At 41.0% G+C, this 21,188-nt stretch overlaps 1 protein-coding gene across 1 annotated transcript; it reads left to right on the top strand.

Moving 5' to 3' along the window:
* Window positions 1-779: 779 nt before the first annotated feature.
* Window positions 780-20,545, top strand: RRAGD (Ras related GTP binding D). Its single transcript, XM_063389638.1, has 7 exons — window positions 780-1,105; window positions 7,496-7,791; window positions 8,201-8,400; window positions 9,382-9,496; window positions 15,391-15,533; window positions 17,283-17,431; window positions 19,375-20,545. Exons 1-7 carry the CDS (start codon window positions 958-960, stop codon window positions 19,524-19,526), a joined length of 1,203 nt encoding a protein of 400 aa, XP_063245708.1. The 5' UTR covers window positions 780-957; the 3' UTR covers window positions 19,527-20,545.
* Window positions 20,546-21,188: the final 643 nt, after the last annotated feature.

Here is a 21,188-nt window from a genome sequence, read left to right as displayed (position 1 = left end):
GAACAGCACCAGGCACACACTGGTCCTGCCCATGTTCCTGAGTCTCCCACCTGCTGGAAGTGTGTATGGATGATACAGGAGAGTCCCAAGTCTGTCTTTGGGGTTTGTGCAGGGTGAGGTTACAGGACAAGACCAAGAAGAGGAGGCTCGGGGAGACCTTACCAGTCTCTTCAAAGTGACTGAAAGGAGGTTGTAGCCAGATAGGGGTCAGACTTCTCCCAAGCAACCAGTGACAGGAAGAGAGGACAGTCTTAAGCTGCCTCAGGGGAAATTCAGGTTCTACATTAGGCAGAAATTCTTCACTGAGAGGATGATAAGATTCAGAATGGGCTGCCCAGGGTGGTGGTGGAGTCACCATCCCTGGAGTTGTTTAAGGAAAGACTGGACGTGGCACTTAGTGCCACGGTGTAGTTGACTTGGTGGTGTTCAGTCATAGGCTGGACTCGATGATACCAGAGGCCTTTTCCAACCTATTTGATTCCGTGACTGTAAGGATTCTGAGCAGGGATGCTTGGAATAGAAACGCCAGGTGCCATCGGTGCCGCTGCCGGGCACACCTGGCCACTGCGCTCGCCCACCACGCCAGGGGCAGCGCCTCGCGTGTGCACCGCTCCCGCGGGCGAGCGGCGGCGGTGCCGGCAGGCCCCGCACCCGCCGGTGAGCCCGCAGCGCCCGGCTATGCCCGCCGGCGCTAGGGTGCCAGCGGCGCGGCCGGGCCGGGGAGCGGGCCCGGGCGAGCGCGGAGGCCCCGGCGGCCCGTGACCGGGCGCGTCAGGTGACGCGGGTCACGCCGCCTCCCCGCCCGCCCCGCCGGCAGCTGCGCCGCGCTCCGCCAGCGCCGTGCGGGGGGAAGGAGGGGAGCGGCGGGCGCGGCGCCAGCGCGGGACCTGCGCCCCCCGCGCCCCGAGCCCGCCGCAGGCAGAGGGGCCGCGGAGCCCCGCGAGGAGCGCGGCCGGCATGAGCCAGGTGCCGAGGAAGCTGCCGGAGGAGGAAGAGGGGGACGAGGAGGAGGAAGAGGAGGAGGAGATCGTGGGCTTGGCGGGCTACGCCGACGGGGCCGAGTCCTTCTCGGACGGCGACGCGGAGAGCGGCGGCGATGAGGCGTGTGAGTGCCGCTCGCGGCGGCCGCAGCGGCACCGGGGGCGGCGGGGAGCGGCGTGGCGGCGGCCGCGGGGCGGAGGCTGGGGCTGCTCCCGGAGAGCCGAGGGGCAGCACCGGGCTCGGAGGGGGCTGCGGGGGAGCGGCGGGCAACGAGTGCGGGTGCGGGAGTGAAGGCGGGGCGGGGGTCGGGGTGAGGCCGGGACGGGGGCGGGGGCCGCAGGGCCGCCGCCGGGAGGTGAGGTTTGGCGGCCCGCGGATGTGGGTCAGGGAAGAGGCGAGGCTCCCCCCGGGGTTTGGGGCGCGAGGGGAGCCGGGGACAGCGGTGCGGGGAAGGCGAGGCGTCCGGGGGGAGGGCAGGCCCAGCTGGGGACGGGGTTGGGCGCTGAGAGGCCGGGCGGAGCGAGGATGCTGCGGAGGTGGCCCTGGGAAGGGCCGGGACGGGGACAGGGTGCTCGGTGGGTCAGAGGGTGCAGGGAGTTCTGAGGAGGAAGCAGGGCAAGGGCTGACAGGTAGCAGGAAGCGTCGGGAAAGAGGGAGGAGGCAAAGGGAATGCAGGCAAAGTGTGCGTGTGTAATTTCTCCTCGGTATTCTTCGTGTCTGGGGTGAGAGTTATTAGTTATTAGAGGCCACAGCTTGATGATGTGACCCGAGTGTGCCAAGGAGGTGGGGGTTGGGTGTCACGCTATAAAAGGCAGCGGCCACACGCGGCTCTGTGTCCGGGGCTGCTCCGCAGCTGCGAGTGTCAGTCCCACAGTGGCAGGCTCTGCCCAGTGTCCGTCTGTCTGTGCTTGCGAGGAGCCGCTTTACTCACCGCATGTCCGTGTCAGTGTGGATGGTGATGCTGAGAAGGACGGGCTTACCAGGAAAAGCAGTCTCATTCAGCAGAAAAAGGAAATGCCAGCTCAGAGCCTGTTGCGTTCATTCAGAGCCTGAATTCATTCTTCTGAGACATATTTCACAAAGGAGCTTGGAGAACTCTCAGTATCACAGGATTAAAAAAAGTGTTTTTTTATAAGAGCATAATAAAAGGCTACATGTTTTAAGTCTACTTCGATATTAGCGTGCAGAACCCTTCTCCTTAAAGGCCCAGTCCTCCAGGCTGCCATGGGAGATGCTGCATTGACTAATGTAATTTTGGGGAGTGGAGGAAGGTCAATGCTTTGAGTATAAGCCTGCATAGTTAAAAGCTATAGGAACATTAGACGGTAAGAGACTAAAGAAAGTCTTACTTGAACCTGCTAAAAAATTGCCTTCATTTTGCTGCAAAGAGAATAAATTTTAACATGTTTTATTAGTATTTTGTGTAGAGACGTAACCCACATACTGTCTTCAGACAAGTTTATTTGTATATTTTTGAATAGGAACTTGTTAGACTGCTAAAAATTGCAATTTTTGTCTTTATAGTAACACCAGAATATTGTACTTAACAGAAAAAAACCTTTACATTCTGATTAGCAGGAGAACACAGTCCATGCAGGGACCATTTTACACGGGATTAAAACAAAATCCATTTTAACTGTCCAAATTCCTTGGGTTTCTGTTTCATTTTGAATTCTCTGGAGAAAGAGGCATACAACATCTGAAGTGGAGGGGGTTGGGATTCAGGTCTGTGTTTTGTGTATCACTGGGCTGCAGGGCAAAGGGCTTTCCTTTTTTTTTTTGTCCTCTCTTCCTAGCTCTGTACAGCACGTAGTCCAAAATTCACTGTCATAGCCTTTTCTACAAAGAAAGAATGAAAAGGGCAGTATAAGAAGAATGGCTTCAATGCATGGCTGTGTTGACAGTGAAGAAAGAAGCCAGGTCATCCCTCATCCTATACTGGGTTTATGTCTCCAGCTTCAATGCTGAAACCATGGCTCTTGTCCTTTGTTTGGACATTGGGTCATATTCAGAGACCTTAAAACACTTAAATTTGCATAAAGCCTAGTTGTATTCTTTCTAGATGCAATTAAAAAGTGTTTAAAAGCAGGAAAGCCCTCTGTAGAGTGTCCAAGGAAGTGGCTTTAAGACATACCACTGTGGAGTGCTGCACTTGTGGCAGTGTGGAACCAGGTCTTCTGGTTTTGAGTCTTCTCTGTAGCCACAAGAATTTCCTTCCACCAGGCGTTTCTGCAATGTCTATGAACCCACTGTAGCTGAACAGCCTTCTTCATTGCATACAAGCTTTTTCTGTTAACTCTTCAGTCTCAGGCCATCTGTTAGCGTTCAAGATGTTCATTGTATGTGTTTTGTAAGGGCATTGTCTTGACAGCAATCCAAAGTACTGCAAATACCACAGTCACAGCAGTACTGTACTAGAAATGCTACAAGATTAATGGATTTGAAGGTAAGAGTAGAAAGTTTGGGACTGCTACCTCTCCTTTACACAGAAATGGTTAAAACTCAATATAACTTCATTAGTGGGGAAGGAAAATCATTATTAGCTGTATTAGTTCAAAACTAGACTCAGAGGCTTGTTACCCTGTGAATGGTAAGATGAGCAAAATAATTCCTTTTGGCTTTATGTTACTTGAACAGATAAGCTGTGATGTTTTATTTGGATCTTTGAAAGCTGGTGGGATGAACAGAACATGGCATCCTCATTCCATATGCCTGCAGAGCACGGATAGTCACCTGCTTTGACAATAAGTTGATATGGAATTCAGGATTTGCTTCAAAAACTGTTTTAGATATCTATATATATCTAATAGCATAAAGTAGGTACTAAAGTATTCATTGTGTACTGGTGAGACAGGCTGGGACTGCAACGTGCAGTTCTCAACTCAGATCTATGCTCTTCTGCATGTTGCAATGCATGCAAAACACACTCTGTAAGCAAAGGCACAACTGCAGTTAACAGAAGTTTTGTAAGGAACTGAGTGCTTCTCTGGGAGAAAGTGCTTTTAGGTTTGTTGAGTTAAAATTGTGAATACTTCAAAGGAATGGCCTCTAACCAGCATGGCTTCTGTTCTTAATGGGTGCTTAGAAAAACTGAAATATGAAGGGCTGTTGATACACATCAGAGACTGGCATTTTAGAACATTTACTCTGCAAAAGTGAATGAAACAGGAATGTATTGCATCTCACAATAGGGAAAATTATCTTTTCCGTTATAGAACAGAGAAGAGTTTAGTGTTTCTCTTGGGCATATTATGATCTCACTCAGTAACCTAGTCTGGGAAGTTGCAGTGATACATCTACTGGCATTTCTGTGGCAAATTAAAAAAGGAGTTGTCATGTACTCCTGCAAAGGAATGTGGGCAGGCAATGCATCGTCCAATTCCTTTACATATAAGGTAATCTCTTAACTCTCTCTGAGAGGGAAGTGCTGTAGAAGCCTTGCTATCTCATCAGGTTTGGATGATACTCTTACATTTCCCTGTCTTTGAACTGGCAGGATTTCAAAAGCTAAGTGACAGTCTTACTAGCAGAAGAGCTGGTCTTCATTCTTCTCATCGCTAATTCTGTTTGCAGTTGCAACTGTATTTTTTTTAGTATGGCTTTTATAGAAAGCAATTTCCTGCTATTAAGCATTGCAGTCAGTAAAAATCTAACAGCCTGAAATAATTTAATACCACAACATAAAGTCTCCAAGTTTTTTAAGTATTCCTTCAGATACGTGTGTGTTTTTAGCTTGTTTCTGAAAGAAAAGGAAGTTAGGTAGGTAGCCTGTCCTCTGATTGTCTCATCAATGGTCAGAATCTTGGAAACTGTCCCCCTTCAACGAAATGAGAACAAAAGATGTCTCAAAGGTTCTTAAGTTCCCACAAGTTTGAGGAAAACTGGCATTCAGAAGAGAGGCGAAAGCTAAATGCAGTGTCCTCAGAGGGACAGGTGGGCAGCTTTGTGTGTTCACTGTGGCAGCAGCTGGCAGACGAGTGTACATGGTGTAGCCAACTGAAATGTGCTGAGCTCCAGATCAGCCACAGCATGTCATATCTGTTATTTGGAGGAGATGTCATAAGACATACAGGAGGAAGTTGGTGTTATTGTGGTGGGAAGAGGAAGGGGACACAAAGTACAAATCCATGTAGATGACACTTCGTAAGTTCAGTTGTGTCCAGGGCCAATGGGAGACTTTTTTTTTAAACATGGAATAAAGCCTCAACTTGAAGACTGTTCTTTATATGTTTTTATAAAGTATTTATAAAGCTTTCAAGAAATTATTTTCTCTTCTGATGGTCAAAAAACAGAGTGAGGCGGAGGATATATCATTAAATCTTGCATGTTTGGTTCGGTTTATTGACAAGACTGTACCCCCAAAACATGAGATATCATTACATCATCTTAAAGCAGATGTTTATTATTCTTCTGGAGGTGTGAAGTGTTGTAGGCACATGTTTTTCCCAGCCACAGGAGGTACTACCTCCGTTCAAGTTGATGGGAAGAGTAGAGGAGCATGTTGACCTCAGTTTCTTAATTCCTGAATTTGTTGTGTGTAGATCAGCAGAAATGGCCATTGCTGTGTTTATAGGATGAGATTCTTAAAAAGTTACCTGTGCCTCGTCTGCCTGAAAGTGTTTCCCCTGTGCACTACTCCTGCCTGGCAGTGTTCATGTGTGATAAGTGACAAGACCATAGTAATACCATACCACCAAGTGGTAATACCTGCCAAGACCTTTCAGTTGTATTTGAAATGGACAGGATTGCTCCAGTAATGAGGGAACAAAAAACTTCTGTCAGTCACTGGTGACAGGGACCTGCACTGAGGGGCACAACCTCTCACAAGCCAGTAGATGGTGCCAGGAGATGTTTTATGCTAACACTGCAATACCTTCAATTTGAGAAGCTCTGCTTCTCTGTCACTCAAATTTGGGAGGCACAAACAGACCTGGACAAGGTTCTGTACCCTCCTGGCAGACATACCCTGCTCCTGTGTTTCTGAAAGCTGTGACTGAGGCTTCAGGCACACAAGAAGAGACAAGATGTGATCACCACCCCAGGTGCAAAACATGCTCCTAGGCAAAGGATTCCTTTAAGCTTTCCATCTCTTTTGGCTGATGAGACTATATAATAAATTGGCAAGACCAAATTGTTGATGAGGTTTCTTGTTTTGGATTTTCATATTTTGGGAGTAAAGCTGATCACTTAACGTATGCAGGGCACATTCAAGAATGATGCATGTGAATAAATGTGTGCCAGTTTTCTGCAATTCAAAAGTTATCCCAGCAGAAAAAAGAAAAAGAAATGCAATTATGTTGTACTATGAAGTGTGATCTGGATAGTCTGTAGTGCAGTGGGTAGGAGAAGGTGTACCAAACCTCACTGAATAGTATGTTTAACCTGTTGTGTGATCAGTATTTTAAACCTGACCTCTGTGTACTCTGAGTTGTATTCTGTGGATTTAGCACTGACAACTCTTTTTTTTTTTTTTGCATTGCTTGTGTTTGACACTGCGGAGTCACAGAGGTGTTTCAAAGCTTTTTACATATAAGGGCAGTGCCATTTCACCTCAGCACCAATGGACATTCCAAAGTTATAGGCCAACTAAATGCAGCAATTTACACTGTTTTAGGTGTTTTGAGTAGAGATACCTGAAGTTGAAGTTGGTGTGCCTGCAGGAATGGATAGCTCTACATTCATATCCTTATGGATATAAGAGCATAGTTTACTGTTGGAATTACTTGATGCTGCTATAACTGCATAAGCACCAGAAAAAGTGGTGCTACTTTCAAACTGGGGTAGGTAACACAAAGAAACTCCTGTGTTCCCAGGTCTTTGTTTTGTAAATAGGCAGATGTTTTGCTGTAATCTTATTTATTGGATAACAAACCTTTACAGATCCTAACACAAATTACTGAGCAGCAGGTGAAATCTAAGCGCCTTAGAAAAGGACTCCTCATGAGCTCAGTACTGTAAGTTCCAACATAGAAGCATTGTGTGCCTGCTGACTTGAACTCTTCCTATTGCTCCTTGCATGTGTGATTTCATTTATTTATTTATTGGTTGATTGATTTTAGAGAAAGGAAGCCCTCAGGTAGAAAGATCATGCAGAGGTACTTAGCACAGTCTTAGTCTGTTCTTCCAGCAGTGTGATGTAGCTATCTGCTGAAAAGGGTATTTGTTATCAGATGATACTCTTTTAAAGAAGAATGTATGTGGCATAGTGTTAATCAGAGTAAAATCAGGTATTTTAAGATGTTTATGTGTGATAAGTTTTTCACATACAAACAGAGCAGTCAATTCTTCTGCAGTTTCTGTCTTGAGGGTGAGAAGTAGGTTTTCTGATAGTATACCCAAAGGGGCAAATAATTCAAGTCAAAATGCATGTAGCACTGCTCTCTAAGCTTAAACATTGGTAACATTTGCATAAATTCATATAAAAATTTCATGAAAATAAATATGCATATTATCCGGCAGTTACTAATTAAATTGCCATAGTATATTCCTTTTCTTCTTCTGTGATTTTATTCAGTTTTGGATTTCAATGATCCCTTCAGTACTGAAGTTAAGCCAAGAATCCTGCTCATGGGATTGAGAAGAAGTGGAAAGTCTTCCATTCAGAAAGTTGTCTTTCACAAAATGTCGCCGAATGAGACTCTCTTCTTGGAGAGCACAAACAAGATCTGCAGAGAGGATGTTTCCAACAGCTCCTTTGTCAACTTTCAGATATGGGATTTTCCTGGGCAAATTGACTTCTTTGATCCTACGTTTGATTATGAGATGATTTTCAGAGGCACTGGAGCACTGATATTTGTTATTGATTCTCAGGTAAAAAAAGGGGCTTTAAGCTACTTTTTTCTTTTCTTCCTTCAGCAATAGACAAATGGGTTGAAAAGCACAGGTTTTTTTCAAAGCAAATAAGCAATCTACATCACAAACACAAAAGAAGTCATTAAAACTTGAAGAGCTGCTTGGCTATTTTTAATCTCTCTCTGCAGTGTCTTCAGAAGTTAACTAATTTGTTTTAACATCTCAAGGTTCTTGCTCAGATTCCTAAGTCCTGACAGCATGAGATTGGTGCACATGCTGGATGTAGGCTCAGGCTTCTACTTATAAAACGTTAAAAAAATCAAACTGCTGTTGAACTGTAGTACTATCTAAAAATAAATATCATAAAATTTAATATATATATTTTAAATGCTTCTCTAACTTTTAGCTCTTCTTTTTCCTTTATTAGGATGATTATATGGAAGCATTAGCTCGGCTGCATCTTACTGTGACCAGAGCCTATAAAGTGAATCCAGATATCAACTTTGAAATCTTTATTCATAAAGTGGATGGCTTGTCTGATGATCACAAGATTGAAACGCAGAGGGATATTCACCAGAGGGCAAATGATGACCTTGCAGATGCTGGATTGGAGAAGATTCACCTCAGGTGAGAAAAGTTGCTGTGCAGAGGATGCTAAAGAGGAGAGCCGCTTATTTGATAAATTACCATTTTCTGTCCTCTTGAAGTAGCAGGCAACGTGCTTTTGATATATGAAGGAAAGGGATACTCAGAGATACTGCATTTGACCTGAGCCAAAGTATCCTATTTCTGATTGCTGTCTTGAAGGGAAAAATAGAGAGCTGCTTAATAACAGATGACAAACATGCCAGAATCCTATCAGTTTGTGCTGCAGTTGCTGTCTTGAAATAAATTGGCTTGGACAGTGACAACAAGCAGTGGAGTTCCAGGCAGCGGAGTGTATATGCCACTACATTACTTTTGCACTGTTAGGAAGCTCGCTGCCACACAGTCCCCTCGCAGTCACTCATCCTCACTGTTGCAGCCTGCTTGGAGCTGCTTGGGAGGACCTGTGCTGTATCTTTGCCTTGTGTCTTCTGATAAAATGGGTTACTGTAGCAAACAGTGACAAGTAGTGGACTTTGCAGACTGGGAACCAGAAGACATCAAGTTGTCATGGCTTTCTTAGCACTTTAAAGCCAAGTACAGATATATTGAAAAGAGAGGCCCGCTCCATGAATGTGCCAGCTCTTTAGAGCTCTTAACTACTCAATTGCATCACTGCACTCATAAATGGGTCCACAACTTTCAAAAAGTAGATCACAACAGACATACTCAATAGTACTCCTCTCCTGAAATTCGATAAATATTTTTTGTAAGAATACCAGTGGAAATTGCATTAAAAAGTTCTACATCAAGGTCTAGGTTTCAGTGTCTAGGTTGGGGCTATTTTTAGTGTAGAGGTGAAGTCCTGTGCTTCAATCATATAATGACTTCTGGTCACAGGGGGTAGTTGCATTGGTGTAGGCACTTACTGTCTGACAATATTTTATTTCACTCATATTATGAAAGGTACATCATGTTCACAGTGTGTGGCTAAAAGGAAAATGTGGTGACATTTTTTTCCAGCTTTTATCTGACAAGCATATATGATCATTCTATATTTGAAGCATTTAGCAAAGTGGTACAGAAACTGATTCCACAGCTCCCAACACTGGAAAACCTGCTTAACATCTTTATTTCAGTAAGTACTTACTATATCCTTTGTCTGTAGATCTGGCAATGTCCCACATGCATGTTCAGATACTCTGTTCACTGCCTTCTTAGAGATCATGAGCAATGAGAATTCTCAGAGAAATTAACAGAACCTATGAAATGCACCTCCATGCAGCTTGGCCTCACCTCCATGTCTATTAAACAGCATTGATGAGCTGCTGAGATACTCATAGTATTTCCTGAGTCACATAAAGGGGTTTAGCAGCCCTCACTTTTCTGCTCGTAACATCAATCTGAATGTTGCAAAAGTCTGTGCTGCATGTATTTGTTTAAGTTGCACTTGAAATTTTTATGAATAAATATTTAAAGGAATATAATCTAGTCTGACCTCATATGGGGAGCTGTCTGTAGTGCTTCCCAGAATTAGTTTTACTTTGTATTGGAAGTTTACTGAGCTTAAGAAAATCATCTTATGTCCTGAAATCTTTGGACATAGACTCCACCACAACTTTCACCGCTTCCATAGTTACTCTGAAGGCCAGTTATGAGTTTTGTATATCTAGTGGTTTGTTACCACTGTGGAAAAGATGGCTTGCTCCACTCTTCCTGTATGTCTGATCCCTTCCTTTCCTTTGTACTGGTTCTGACACTCACCTGTTCCCTCATGGGACTACTGTACCATGCACTTATGCACTGTTTAATTTAGTTAAAAGCAGGTGATGGGGGCATCCAACATGCTCTTGTTCTGACACAAGGTAAGAGACGGAAACATGGGGCAGTGAGTGAAGGGAAGCACAGTGAGTAGGTTGCGAAAAGGGGAAACTCCCTATTTTAATGGTCATTAAATCAGGTCATAGTGGCTCTGAAAATTGCACCCTTTCCCACAGTATTCTAATTCCAATAAATTCTAATTCTAATTCACACTTCTCTAATTCAGATGCGCTTGGCATCTAGCACTAATTTCTGAAGCTTCAATTTCCAAGCAAGATACTTTGATGTGTCTTTCTGTGATTTTGACATGAGAAATTATTTAATATCATTCAACAGCCTGTAAGATAAATTTAGACTTCATGGTTTCTCAGAGTGAAAATGGAGAGAGATAAAAGTTGGATGTGAAAGGAAAAGCTAGGAGTAGAGGCAGGTAATTCCAAAACTTATTCTCTTACTATTAAAGAGCCTATTTATACTGTTTCATAATGAATAGTTTGCTTCAAAGACCTGTTTCTTCCAAAACAGCTGGACTGTATACCAGTTATTATCATGTAGTCTCAAAACTCCACGACAGAAAGGTAATGAAGAAATTATGACAACAGTTCTAGAGCAATTAGATAGTGGTTTTGGCACGTGGTCTTACAGAGAAAGCTGGCTGAATAATAGTCTTGTGCCAGAGTCACTGCAGTCACTCATTGTGAGTCAGATCTCTGTATGGAGTCTCCTCACTGTTTGGAGTTGGTGAAGGGTTTGTACAGAATCTCCTCATGAGCTGAGTGCAGGCAGCTTCCTGAATGACTGATGACAGTTGCTCGTGTGTCTGGAACACCCAGCTCCCATCATACCTAGAGTATCAGGTATAGTTTGTAAGGAAGAACAAGTATTTCAAATAAATGGAAAGTCCAGAAAATGAGGGAGGTGTGCTGTCTCCCCTGTTCAGTATGCTGAAGAGTCTCTGTGCTCCAGTTTCTTAGTGACCTAGGGTCATGTGAAGCTGCATCACTATGTCCTCAGCATGCATGCTGTTTTTACAAGTATTTTCTGTTTGTAGACAGAGAGACTCAGGATGACTATTTGCAGCCACAGGAAGATTAAACATCATTCTCCTTCATACAATTAGTTAGGGGGTGCCTCTTTACCTTGACAACTTAGTAACAACAAATTTTGGCATGGATTTTGGTCATGCCTTACCTCAGGAAGCCAATGTGTTGGATATCAGGGTGTGGGTGTATTAGTGTTCTACTTTTGGTTTTGCAGCAGCATTCATGAGGAAGTGCTTTCATTTATTCTATGGAGACTTCCAACACAAAAAGCTGACAATTACAAGAATATGTCTGCAATCACTCTTAGGTTCATGGCAGGTTTTTGCCCAAGTTTATAACACCACAGTGTGTGAACGTGTTTAAGGAACCATCAGTATGATAATACTGCTTCTGCATTCCTTAATGTAACTGCTTGTAAGTTATTAAATAACTGGCACTTAAAATCCACATTACTCTTACCTGACTAACACACTCACCAGCTTCATATAGAAGGATGCCTGTCTCCTAATTACTGTGGCCTTATCAACCAATCAAGTTGTGAGACATAGGAAAGTGAATTTTCATTTGGGGGTTGTTTGGTTTGTTTTGAGGGATATTAAAAAGTAAGAATTAAAACAAACAATTATTTTAGTATAAATAAAATTATGTACAGTTTTGATAATTTAATGATTTAAATTTTGTAATCTCCAAATGTAGTGCTTAAAATTAATTCATGAAATCTGCTGTGTGATGTAAGGTCTGTTTAAATAATTGTCCAAAATTCATTACTAACTGGACATGACTGGCAATATCCTCTTAAACTCTTTTAAGAGTTGCTTTTTAGGGCCAAATTCTGGCTTACTTTCATACATTAAAGACAGAAAAAGATAGGCCTGGTTACCTATCCTAGCAATTGGAGGAATACTACCACTTTTACTGAACCCATTCTATTTAAGGAATAGAAACTGTCTTCTGCATCATCACACCCCATACAGTTGAGAAACATGGTTTAAATTTCAAGTACCTCATGTTTTTTACCTATCCAAAATAAAATCTCATCTATTCATTTTAAATTTCAAGTACCTCATGTTTTTTACCTATCCAAAATAAAATCTCATCTATTCATTTTAAATTTCAAGTACCTCATGTTTTTTACCTATCCAAAATAAAATCTCATCTATTCATTGCAGATTTTTCACAATGACCCTCTTGGTTCAGATTAACCATGAAATATTCTTACATTGATTCAGAGTGCTTTTAGCACATGTTGCATCTTCTCTGCAGACTGTAGGCTTGTGTCAGAGAGAACTGATGCTTATTCACACCCTGCTCTCATTTAATCAATGGCAGCCTTTCATTCAGTAGGGAATCCACCAGCTCTAGTAAGAGAAACAGTTGTTTTCTTTTTGTCATTTTCCCTAAGCATTAATGATGTAATGTCTCTTTGAACAATACTTTTTAGCCACCTTTTTGTGTTTTTTTAAGACTTGTTATTATTGTTTCAACCATTTCTTTTTGGGTTTTTTTCCAGGCTAGGGATAGCAGGTGGGGGATGGACTGTTGAGTGGTTTGTACACACAAATTTTGGGAAATCCTTTGATTTTTCAGTTACAGTTGTATTAAAAACCATGGCAAATTAAATATTTAAAGGCATGTGGGTAAATTTAGTGGTTACTACTCCTGGCAGTCCATCCTACAATTTCTCAGAGGTTTCTGTCACTATACAAAGCTCTATAGAAGCAGATATGTGCAATTTCTCAGCAGGTCCCACCACAATGGATCAGTTGCAATTGAAAACAAGCATAGTTTATGTTAAGAGACCAATTTCTGCCTTTAACCAGCAGGTGTAACTGCTGGCATGGCAAACGTCTCAAGACGTTCACAAAAAACATTCAGAAACCCTTCTGAACTGTCACTGTAAGTACAGGCAGGCTGTAGCACCTGGAGCTCTGAGATGAAAAAATCTCATTGTTAAATGTTACTATATTGTCACTGGCATCTTAATAATTTCAAGTGCATCTTACCTGTGCAGCTGAAATTGTTGCTATGTCTCTCTTTGTGTAATACAAAACTTTCTAATTAACTTCTCATGAATGACATTGCAGAGTTCAAGTTTCAACTTCTTCTCTCTGAAATGACTTGTATTTTCCTATACAATTTTGGCAATGAGTTGCAGCTATATACTTACATGATATTTCAGGAGAGTCTTGTAATTAATCTTATTTAACAGGATCTGCTGAACTGTGTGAGGTGCTGTCAGAGTTACTATTTAAAAAGTAAAATTACAGAATTCCTATATGTGGCCAGAACAACCAGCATAAATATGCATACATTTTTGTTCTTTGTGCTCAAAGGACACAGACTCATGGAACCCTGTAGGTCGAAAGGGACCTTTAGAAGTCAGCTGCTGCTCAGTCAGGCCAGTTACACCAAGTTGGTCATGGCTGGGTCCAGTTCAGCTTTGTGCATTTGGAAGTATAGAAACACTACAAACTCTCAGGTCAACATGTTCCCAATCCTTCACCATTCTTATGTTAATATTTTTTTCTTGTATCAAGTCAGAATGTGCCTTTTGGCTTCTGGCCTTCAACACTGTGGCTCTGAGAAGAGTTTGGCTCTGGCTTCTCTGAACCCTTACATTAGGTATCTGTAGATAGCAATGAGTCTTCTTCAGGTTGAACAAAGCTATTTCTCTGAGACTCTCCTTGTACTTCAGCCCATCTGCCTAAGGCATCCACAGCGTATACTTAGTTTTGAATATTTTTTATTACTGACATACTGAAATATGCCACTCAGAGAGTCTTTTCCATTATGAAATGCAAGAAATTCACCTCTGTGCTCTGTTATTACTAATGGATGTTTGCAGTCTTAGCTCTCTGTGCAGTGATGGAAGAGTGACACCTCTTTAAAAAGACAATGCCCAAAATACTGCTGGCCATTGTTCAAAAGCATATCTAGTGTTGGAAATTTTTCTGCCTACTTCAGGAAATATGGAAAACAGGAGAGTCACTTTAGTTACTTAACTATGTATTAAATGGTTGACTTAAAAAAGAAGGAAAAAAATGGAAATGTTCTGTAACTGTACAAAAGAAGATGAAACTATTAAAACTTTTTAGGGGTTTTCAGTGTGGGTTTTGGTGGTTACAGAACTACTGTGGCAGCAGTCCCAAAGCATGTTAAAATGGGAATCCCATATACAGAGACAGTTCAGATGGATGGAGACAGTGGCTTGTCTTCCTGTATTGGTGCATAGTGAGGAGTATTTTATAGCTTGTGCTTTAGCATAACTGGAAAACAGCCCTTTTTTCATGCTGGGACAGCTGTGCAGGTGTAATCCCTTGACATCAGCCAGTAAGGCTACTGTTTTCAGCTGAGCAGTACACTTTTTTTTTTTCAGGAAGCAGAGGCTTATGGCAGTTTACTTTATCTACACAAAGAGTCAGAGCTAGCATTCCTGGCTAGCTTCTCAGAGCTGTGAATACGATGCATCTCCAGTATGGAGAGTGTCTTAATCAGCTTGGCAGGATGACAGGAACATAGCTGTCATCACTTTAGCAAGCCTTAGCATTTTAAACATGGCTTTAACCACCAGTGCTACATGAAACCTAAGGCACCGTCAAAACACTGGTCTCTATCCTGTGATCCTAAAAGGTGTCCTACAGAACCAGACAGTAGAACAGCTACAGACTGCAATGAAAAAATGTCTTAATTTCCTTGAGAAATCAGTTCCTGAACAATACTGTCTTCTTTGTCCATCAGCGTTTTCTTTCCTTTCTATCTTCTCACAGGCCCAGCTAGAATAACTTAAGATTACAGCTTTTTTTTTGTCTGTTGCTGCAATTAAAACACCAAAAGCTTGAACTTGAAAGATTTTTCTGCTCCCCCTTTGGCCCCCCTCATTTCTTTTCACAAAAAGAAATGTTATCTCTCCAGGTGCAGAAGTTAGAGAGTGTCACTCGGCATTATGTCTGCTCAGAGGCAGAAACTGTTGGAAGATTTGTGAGCATTATGGTTTGCTAGAAATACAATAGTGCTGTATGTACAGTTCTTTCAACATGAGCTTGATTGCAATTTCATTTCTGTACCTGAACTTTTTTGTATAACAGGCAAGTAAGGGGACAGAAGACCTTGGGGTTGATTTGAAAACATGGATTCCACTTTATTTTTCTTTTCTTCTTCTCTTGAATAGAATTCTGGGATTGAAAAAGCATTTCTATTTGATGTAGTCAGTAAGATCTATATTGCAACAGACAGCACTCCAGTGGATATGCAAACTTACGAGCTCTGCTGTGATATGATAGATGTTGTGATTGACATTTCTTGTATATATGGGTAAGTAAATTGTGAATGTTGTCCATAAAGCTGTGTACTGAGAATCTGAATAGCCTCAAAATTAGAGTGATAGGGGTATAAACAATAATGAGAATTGGTAATTTGCCAGGACAGGGGAGGAGGAAACAGCTGGCTTCTGAGGGACTGATCCTTCCCAGCAACAAGTATTGCTCTCTGTTCAGTCTCTTTTGTGAGCATCTTCCTCTTTCTATGCTAATAATTTTATTTGGAGGAAGAAGTGGGAAGAAACCAACCTAAAATAAAAGGAAACATCTTTTTGTTCCCTACGGATGAAATCAACAGAAGAATGCTCCTGTTTTAAAAAGAAGTGGGGCCATATTTAGTTTTATTTGATAGCCAGTGGCCTCTAATAGCCTCGGAGAGTTGTTTAACTCTCACTTCAGTTCTGTTTGTCCCCTATTCCCTACATGACCCTTGTGTGTTTTTTTCAGTTTCTCCTTCTTGTACATTAGCAAGTGGAAATCTGGACTGGCATGTGCATCTCCTTTCAAGTTACGTGTTCAGTGGCTTGGCCCTTGGCCAGCCATTCCAAGGAAAGCCGGGGGCACAGTAAGAATTAGGGCATTAAGATGCTTACACTTGGAGGCCAATGCACAACATGCTCAGAGAGCGGGAGCTGGGCCAGCTTTGCATTTGCATCCACTGACAGACTTGTTGCACTCTTGGAGAAGGTACAAGGGAGAGTCCCGGTGCAAATGTGCAATAAGCACTGGAACAGTAACTGTTGAATACTTAACCTAAAATCTCTAAAGTTTGTATATTCTACTGTGTTTCAGATTTTGGAGTCATCACTTCAGTAATTGTGTAAGAACTTGTTTTACAGAGATATAAACAGTGCTGATTTTTGTAAAGAGAAAGATTCTGCTGTGTAGTTCAAAAGACTGTGCATTTAATAATTATCTGTACACCACCACTTGTGGGGCTCTTCATTTACAAAATATAATTCTGCCACTGTGGTTGTGTAGCCATTTAGCATTTATCACCAGAGATCTGCTTGCCATTTTTTAGCTACAGACTAAGAACAGGATATTACAATTCATTTCTTGTCCTCTGTTCCTGGAGCATCTGTGGAACTTGCCACTTTAATGTATTATTGAGACTAATTGTTCTGGGAGATTGGTGATAACCATTCACTTAACAATATCTGTGTGTGCGTTCAGGAATGGGGCTAAAATTACAATGTTACAATGTACAAAAACATAATAGAGTGATCATCATGACTCAGCATCTGCGAATGAGAAATCTCTTTTCATAATATGATGTTGCAAAAGCCACCATCTCATGAGGAAAGTCTCATGATATCTTAAACTATCAGTCAGCTGCTACTGCTCAAGCAAGGTTACTGGGTTTGGAGTTATCAGTACAGAGCTACTGTTTCACATGTTTATGATAAGTCATAATATAAAGCACTGATTAAAAGAAAAGCAGCCTTGTGGTAAATGGATGGTAACTTACAGAGGAAAAAAATAAGGTTCCAGTTCAGGCACTTGGCAATCAAACAATATGATTTCTAGCCCCAGGTCTAATGTTTGGTGTGTGATGGGATAAACAATTTAATCTCTTTCTTAGTTTATGTAGTGTGTGAAGAAGAGTCTCCTGGAAAGTTTAAAATTAAGATTTCATAAAGTTTGAGATTCTTTGGTGAGAGAACCAATGTCTCAGTTACTTTTGTTAGCTAATCTGGTGTCTTATCTTTTCTTGTTTGTTTGTTTGAATATTGCTCTTTAGGCTTAAAGATGATGGCACTGGAACTCCTTATGACAAAGAATCAATGGCAATCATTAAACTGAATAATACAACTGTCCTTTATTTAAAAGAAGTGACAAAATTCCTTGCTCTTGTTTGTTTTGTCAGAGAAGAAAGCTTTGAGAGAAAAGGTATTTTCCCCTTTTCTAGTAGTGAATTAATTTTCCCTTATATTAGTAAATCACTGAATAACTGAGGTTGTTATTAGCTGATAACGGTTCCTAACTGTGTCATAAATATTGAGGTAAGTACAGCTTGATAAAGCTTACATAACATTTTAAAGGAATGAAAGTACTTGTGCAGGCATTGAGATGGGATGAAATCATAAATGTATTTGACAACATTCTGACATGAAAGCATTTGAAAGTTGACATCCCATGCAGTAAAGCTTCCACCTGCAACTGTAGACTGTGTCAGTTTATCTTGACTGACACTGATCTGTACCTGTTGGCACCAGCATGCACATTAGGAACAGCTTGCCTGCAATAACCAAGGGAAACTTTTTGAAACTGACTGACAGAATGTTCTTGCTTTTCTTACATCTGAAGGGAGGCTTTTGAAAAATTGCATATTCAGGACCTAGTCCTATTTAGGAGTGCTTTAATATTTTGCAGTTAAAGTGCATAAAATTTCTTTGTTATCTTTGTGACCCTGGTCAAAGTCAGTACTGAACCTGTAGTTCATGACCTCTCTGCTCACTCGCACGGTGTTCACTGAGTTGCTGGTCTTTGTGGCATGCCCTGAGACCAAAACTCAGCAGTGGAAGAGCAAGCTGTCATCTGGGCTTGTGTGCCCAGTCTTGTGATAGCAATTTCACCAGTCAGTGTTGGTGTGCTTGTGAATGCAGCACTAGTACCGTGTCTGCTGGGCTGTTTGACAGCCTGTTGAGCTTTTGATAGAACTTGAACTGGTCAGATGTCTCTTCCATACTTCTACCACCTTTATTGCATATGCATGTTGGATGCAGTCATTTTCTGTTGTAAGCATAAAAAGTGTTACTTCTGCATACTTACTCAGAGCACTGTTGCAGAAAGACTGCATGTTGAATAAACATCCATTAGGGTTTGTTCATAACTGTGTGAGGTTGTTGTGTCTGCTTAGTTGGGCCACTTGGTAGCCTGCACTCTTCTGCAGTAAGGTTCTGGTATTATAGTGGAAATGAGCTTTTTGTGCCTCATGAATTGCAAGTAATATTTTGCCTGAACTGTAGGGAAATGGAAAACAATTCCTGGGAGAAAAAAAAGGTGTTACACCGTGGATTTAAACCACTTAAAAATATGTATCTCCTGTTAGGGAAATTGAAGTGGAAAATGCTGCAGTATTTGAGTTAAGAAAGCTTATGGCATTAACATTGAATGAGGTCATGAGCTCAGTACCAAAATTCTAAAATCGTATTGTAGTATTACAGAACTGTAGCATTCAGTGAGTCTTCCAATTGACTACCAATATGGCTTTACAGCTTTTCTGTGGGATCGCATTCAGCCCACTGACATGGTAATGTTATCTGCCTATTATGTAAGTATCTAATCTAACAGCATGCCTGTTGTGTTACTTTTTAATTACAGTATAAGATGAAATGTAGCTGGCTGAGATTTGGTAATAGTCCTATCAAGTATCCATTTCAAAGTTTATGTATTGACAAAAAAATGAACACTTCTTGAGTAATAGATGCTACTTATTTTTATCACAGTTATTCTGTAAAGCAGATTTCCAAAATGACACCATATTTTATGAAAGATTTCAGTTTTTCTTCTAGTATACTGAGCACTTCTTCAAAGCCCTTTATTTAATTAAGGATCTGTTATCTATCAATATTCTTCTCTTCTATTTGTCTTCTCTTAAAACTTGCAAGTATATTTAATAGCAGACAAAGTATCAAGCTGTAATGCTTACTGAATTATTTGTACTTATCAAATGTGCTTTTGCTTAGCATAGAAAGAATTCCTGGACAGTTCACTGAATATGACCTCCAGACAGAGAGTATGATATTTCACTAAACATAGAATATAAACAATGTTTTCGTTACCTCATTTACATGACTGTATTAATATATAAATCATTTCTGTCTCTGTAGGATTAATAGACTACAATTTCCATTGTTTTCGAAAAGCCATACAAGAAGTTTTTGAAGTAAGAATGAAAGTAGTAAGATCTCGAAAACATCAGAGCCACCTGCAAAAAAATAAAAGACCCACTCCCAATGGGACACCAAGAATGCCACTGTAACTGAGGTTTTCTGGCAATGTGGCAAGCAAAGTTTTCATGAAGTTGACATGACTTCTGCATCTCATTGCACTGAGTGAAGAGGGAAACAAATGGGACTGATGTATTATATGAATTTTCCCTGAGTGTTCAGAAAGCACTGTTTAAATATTTTTATCCAATCAGTTTTTTCATATAGTGAGCACTTTGAGCAAAATGTTGTATATATAAACATTGAGGTGAGCACTTGTAAGAATTTTCTTAATATATGCTGTAAACCTTTTTCATGCCATATTAAGAAAAAACAGCTGTGACAGAAATACTGGGTACATAATTTGCACTTTTTCATGTTTTCCTTGTGGACTTGGACTTTGATAAACTTAGTTTTTATGGTGATTTTGATGCATGGTGTCAGGTAAAATGTATGCTGTAGTTTATTTACCTGCTACAATCAAATTGGTTAGTAAACAATTAAGAAAACTTGGTACAATGCCTTTTTAAATTTGTGACAGCTAATACCTAACATTCATACAGATCTAATTTCATATATTTTTCAATTTGTAAACTGAAGAATAATATTGAAGTATTACAGCAATAAGCACCTTACCAGGGATCATAACTGGTAGGTAAATACTAGCTTTTATAAAACAGGCTTTTGGCCAAAATTTCATCCGGAGTTCTCCTTAACACTGGTCATGCCCTCTCTTGGGTCTGGTTTTATTATTTACCTCAGCATATACCACTAAAATACCTTTCTATAAAGATGATTGTTTTGTAAAATGGCTCTATGTTGCACTGGTATTTTTATAAGGCTTCAGAGGAGTATGTTGTATCTGTATGGCTGGATTTACATTGCTAAGTTTGTGTTGAGAGCCTGCACATGTACAGTTGGTGCAATGGAGAATCTGTATGTATTTCCACCCTGGCGTTCTGATGTACTGATAAGTCATAAAGGTGTGAGCTCTGGGTTCTGATTCCCGCTAACAGGGGTACATCTGATTGAAATCAAGACAAGACCATTAAAATGAGGACTGGACAATCTACCTGCTGTAATAATCAGCGTACATCACTACTTTTTATTGTAATATTGAATGTGGACAGATTTACCACATGATCAGCCAGGACAGCAGAGCACTCTCAAACCTAAAAATTAACACTTACTTTCCGTGTTCTGTATTCAGTGGTTTTGTTTAATTAGTGATACAAAAGTATAATTTCTAGATGGAAAGGGAAGTCAAATTTTTACCAATTGAATGCGCAGTCCAGTGATTCTGTTGGCAGCTTTCGGGAATGAGAAGAACTTGACCAGAATGGGAGGCAGCTTGCCATTACCAGAAACAGGTAAGGAGAAATGTTCTTTATTCACAGCTAATCTGCCCCTAGCCAAAATAGTTCTGGAGGTGGGCAGGAAGATAGAACCAATAGCTCTGTCAAGAGCTGTGTGGTAAGTAATGCATTTCTAGGAGCTCAGGAAAGTAAGAAATACTGATAATAGTGAAAACCACTGATCTTGATGCTGATGTAAAGAACAGTGAAAGTAGCTGCAGTCAAATCAGTGTTTCAAAAACACAGAGCTCAAATTCCTTTTGATACTGTCACCACCCATAATCTTAGCTGAGTGCTATTCTTCTGATTAGCCTCTCAGTTGAAGTAATGCAAAGCTGTTTTCAGAGTTCACCAAAGCTG

This window comes from Prinia subflava, chromosome 2 (genome assembly GCF_021018805.1).
Source record: "Prinia subflava isolate CZ2003 ecotype Zambia chromosome 2, Cam_Psub_1.2, whole genome shotgun sequence".
Lineage (NCBI taxonomy): Eukaryota > Metazoa > Chordata > Aves > Passeriformes > Cisticolidae > Prinia > Prinia subflava.
This window is presented reverse-complemented; position numbering and strand designations above follow the sequence as displayed.

Bases quoted from the DNA above. Each gene is read 5' to 3' on its own strand.
- RRAGD (XM_063389638.1), top strand. From the start codon at position 958: ATGAGCCAGGTGCCGAGGAAGCTGCCGGAGGAGGAAGAGGGGGACGAG. The intron at 8,401-9,381 runs GTGAGAAAAGTT...ATTTTTTTCCAG, and splicing joins TTGGAGAAGATTCACCTCAG to CTTTTATCTGACAAGCATAT. The intron at 15,534-17,282 runs GTAAGTAAATTG...ATTGCTCTTTAG, and splicing joins GACATTTCTTGTATATATGG to GCTTAAAGATGATGGCACTG.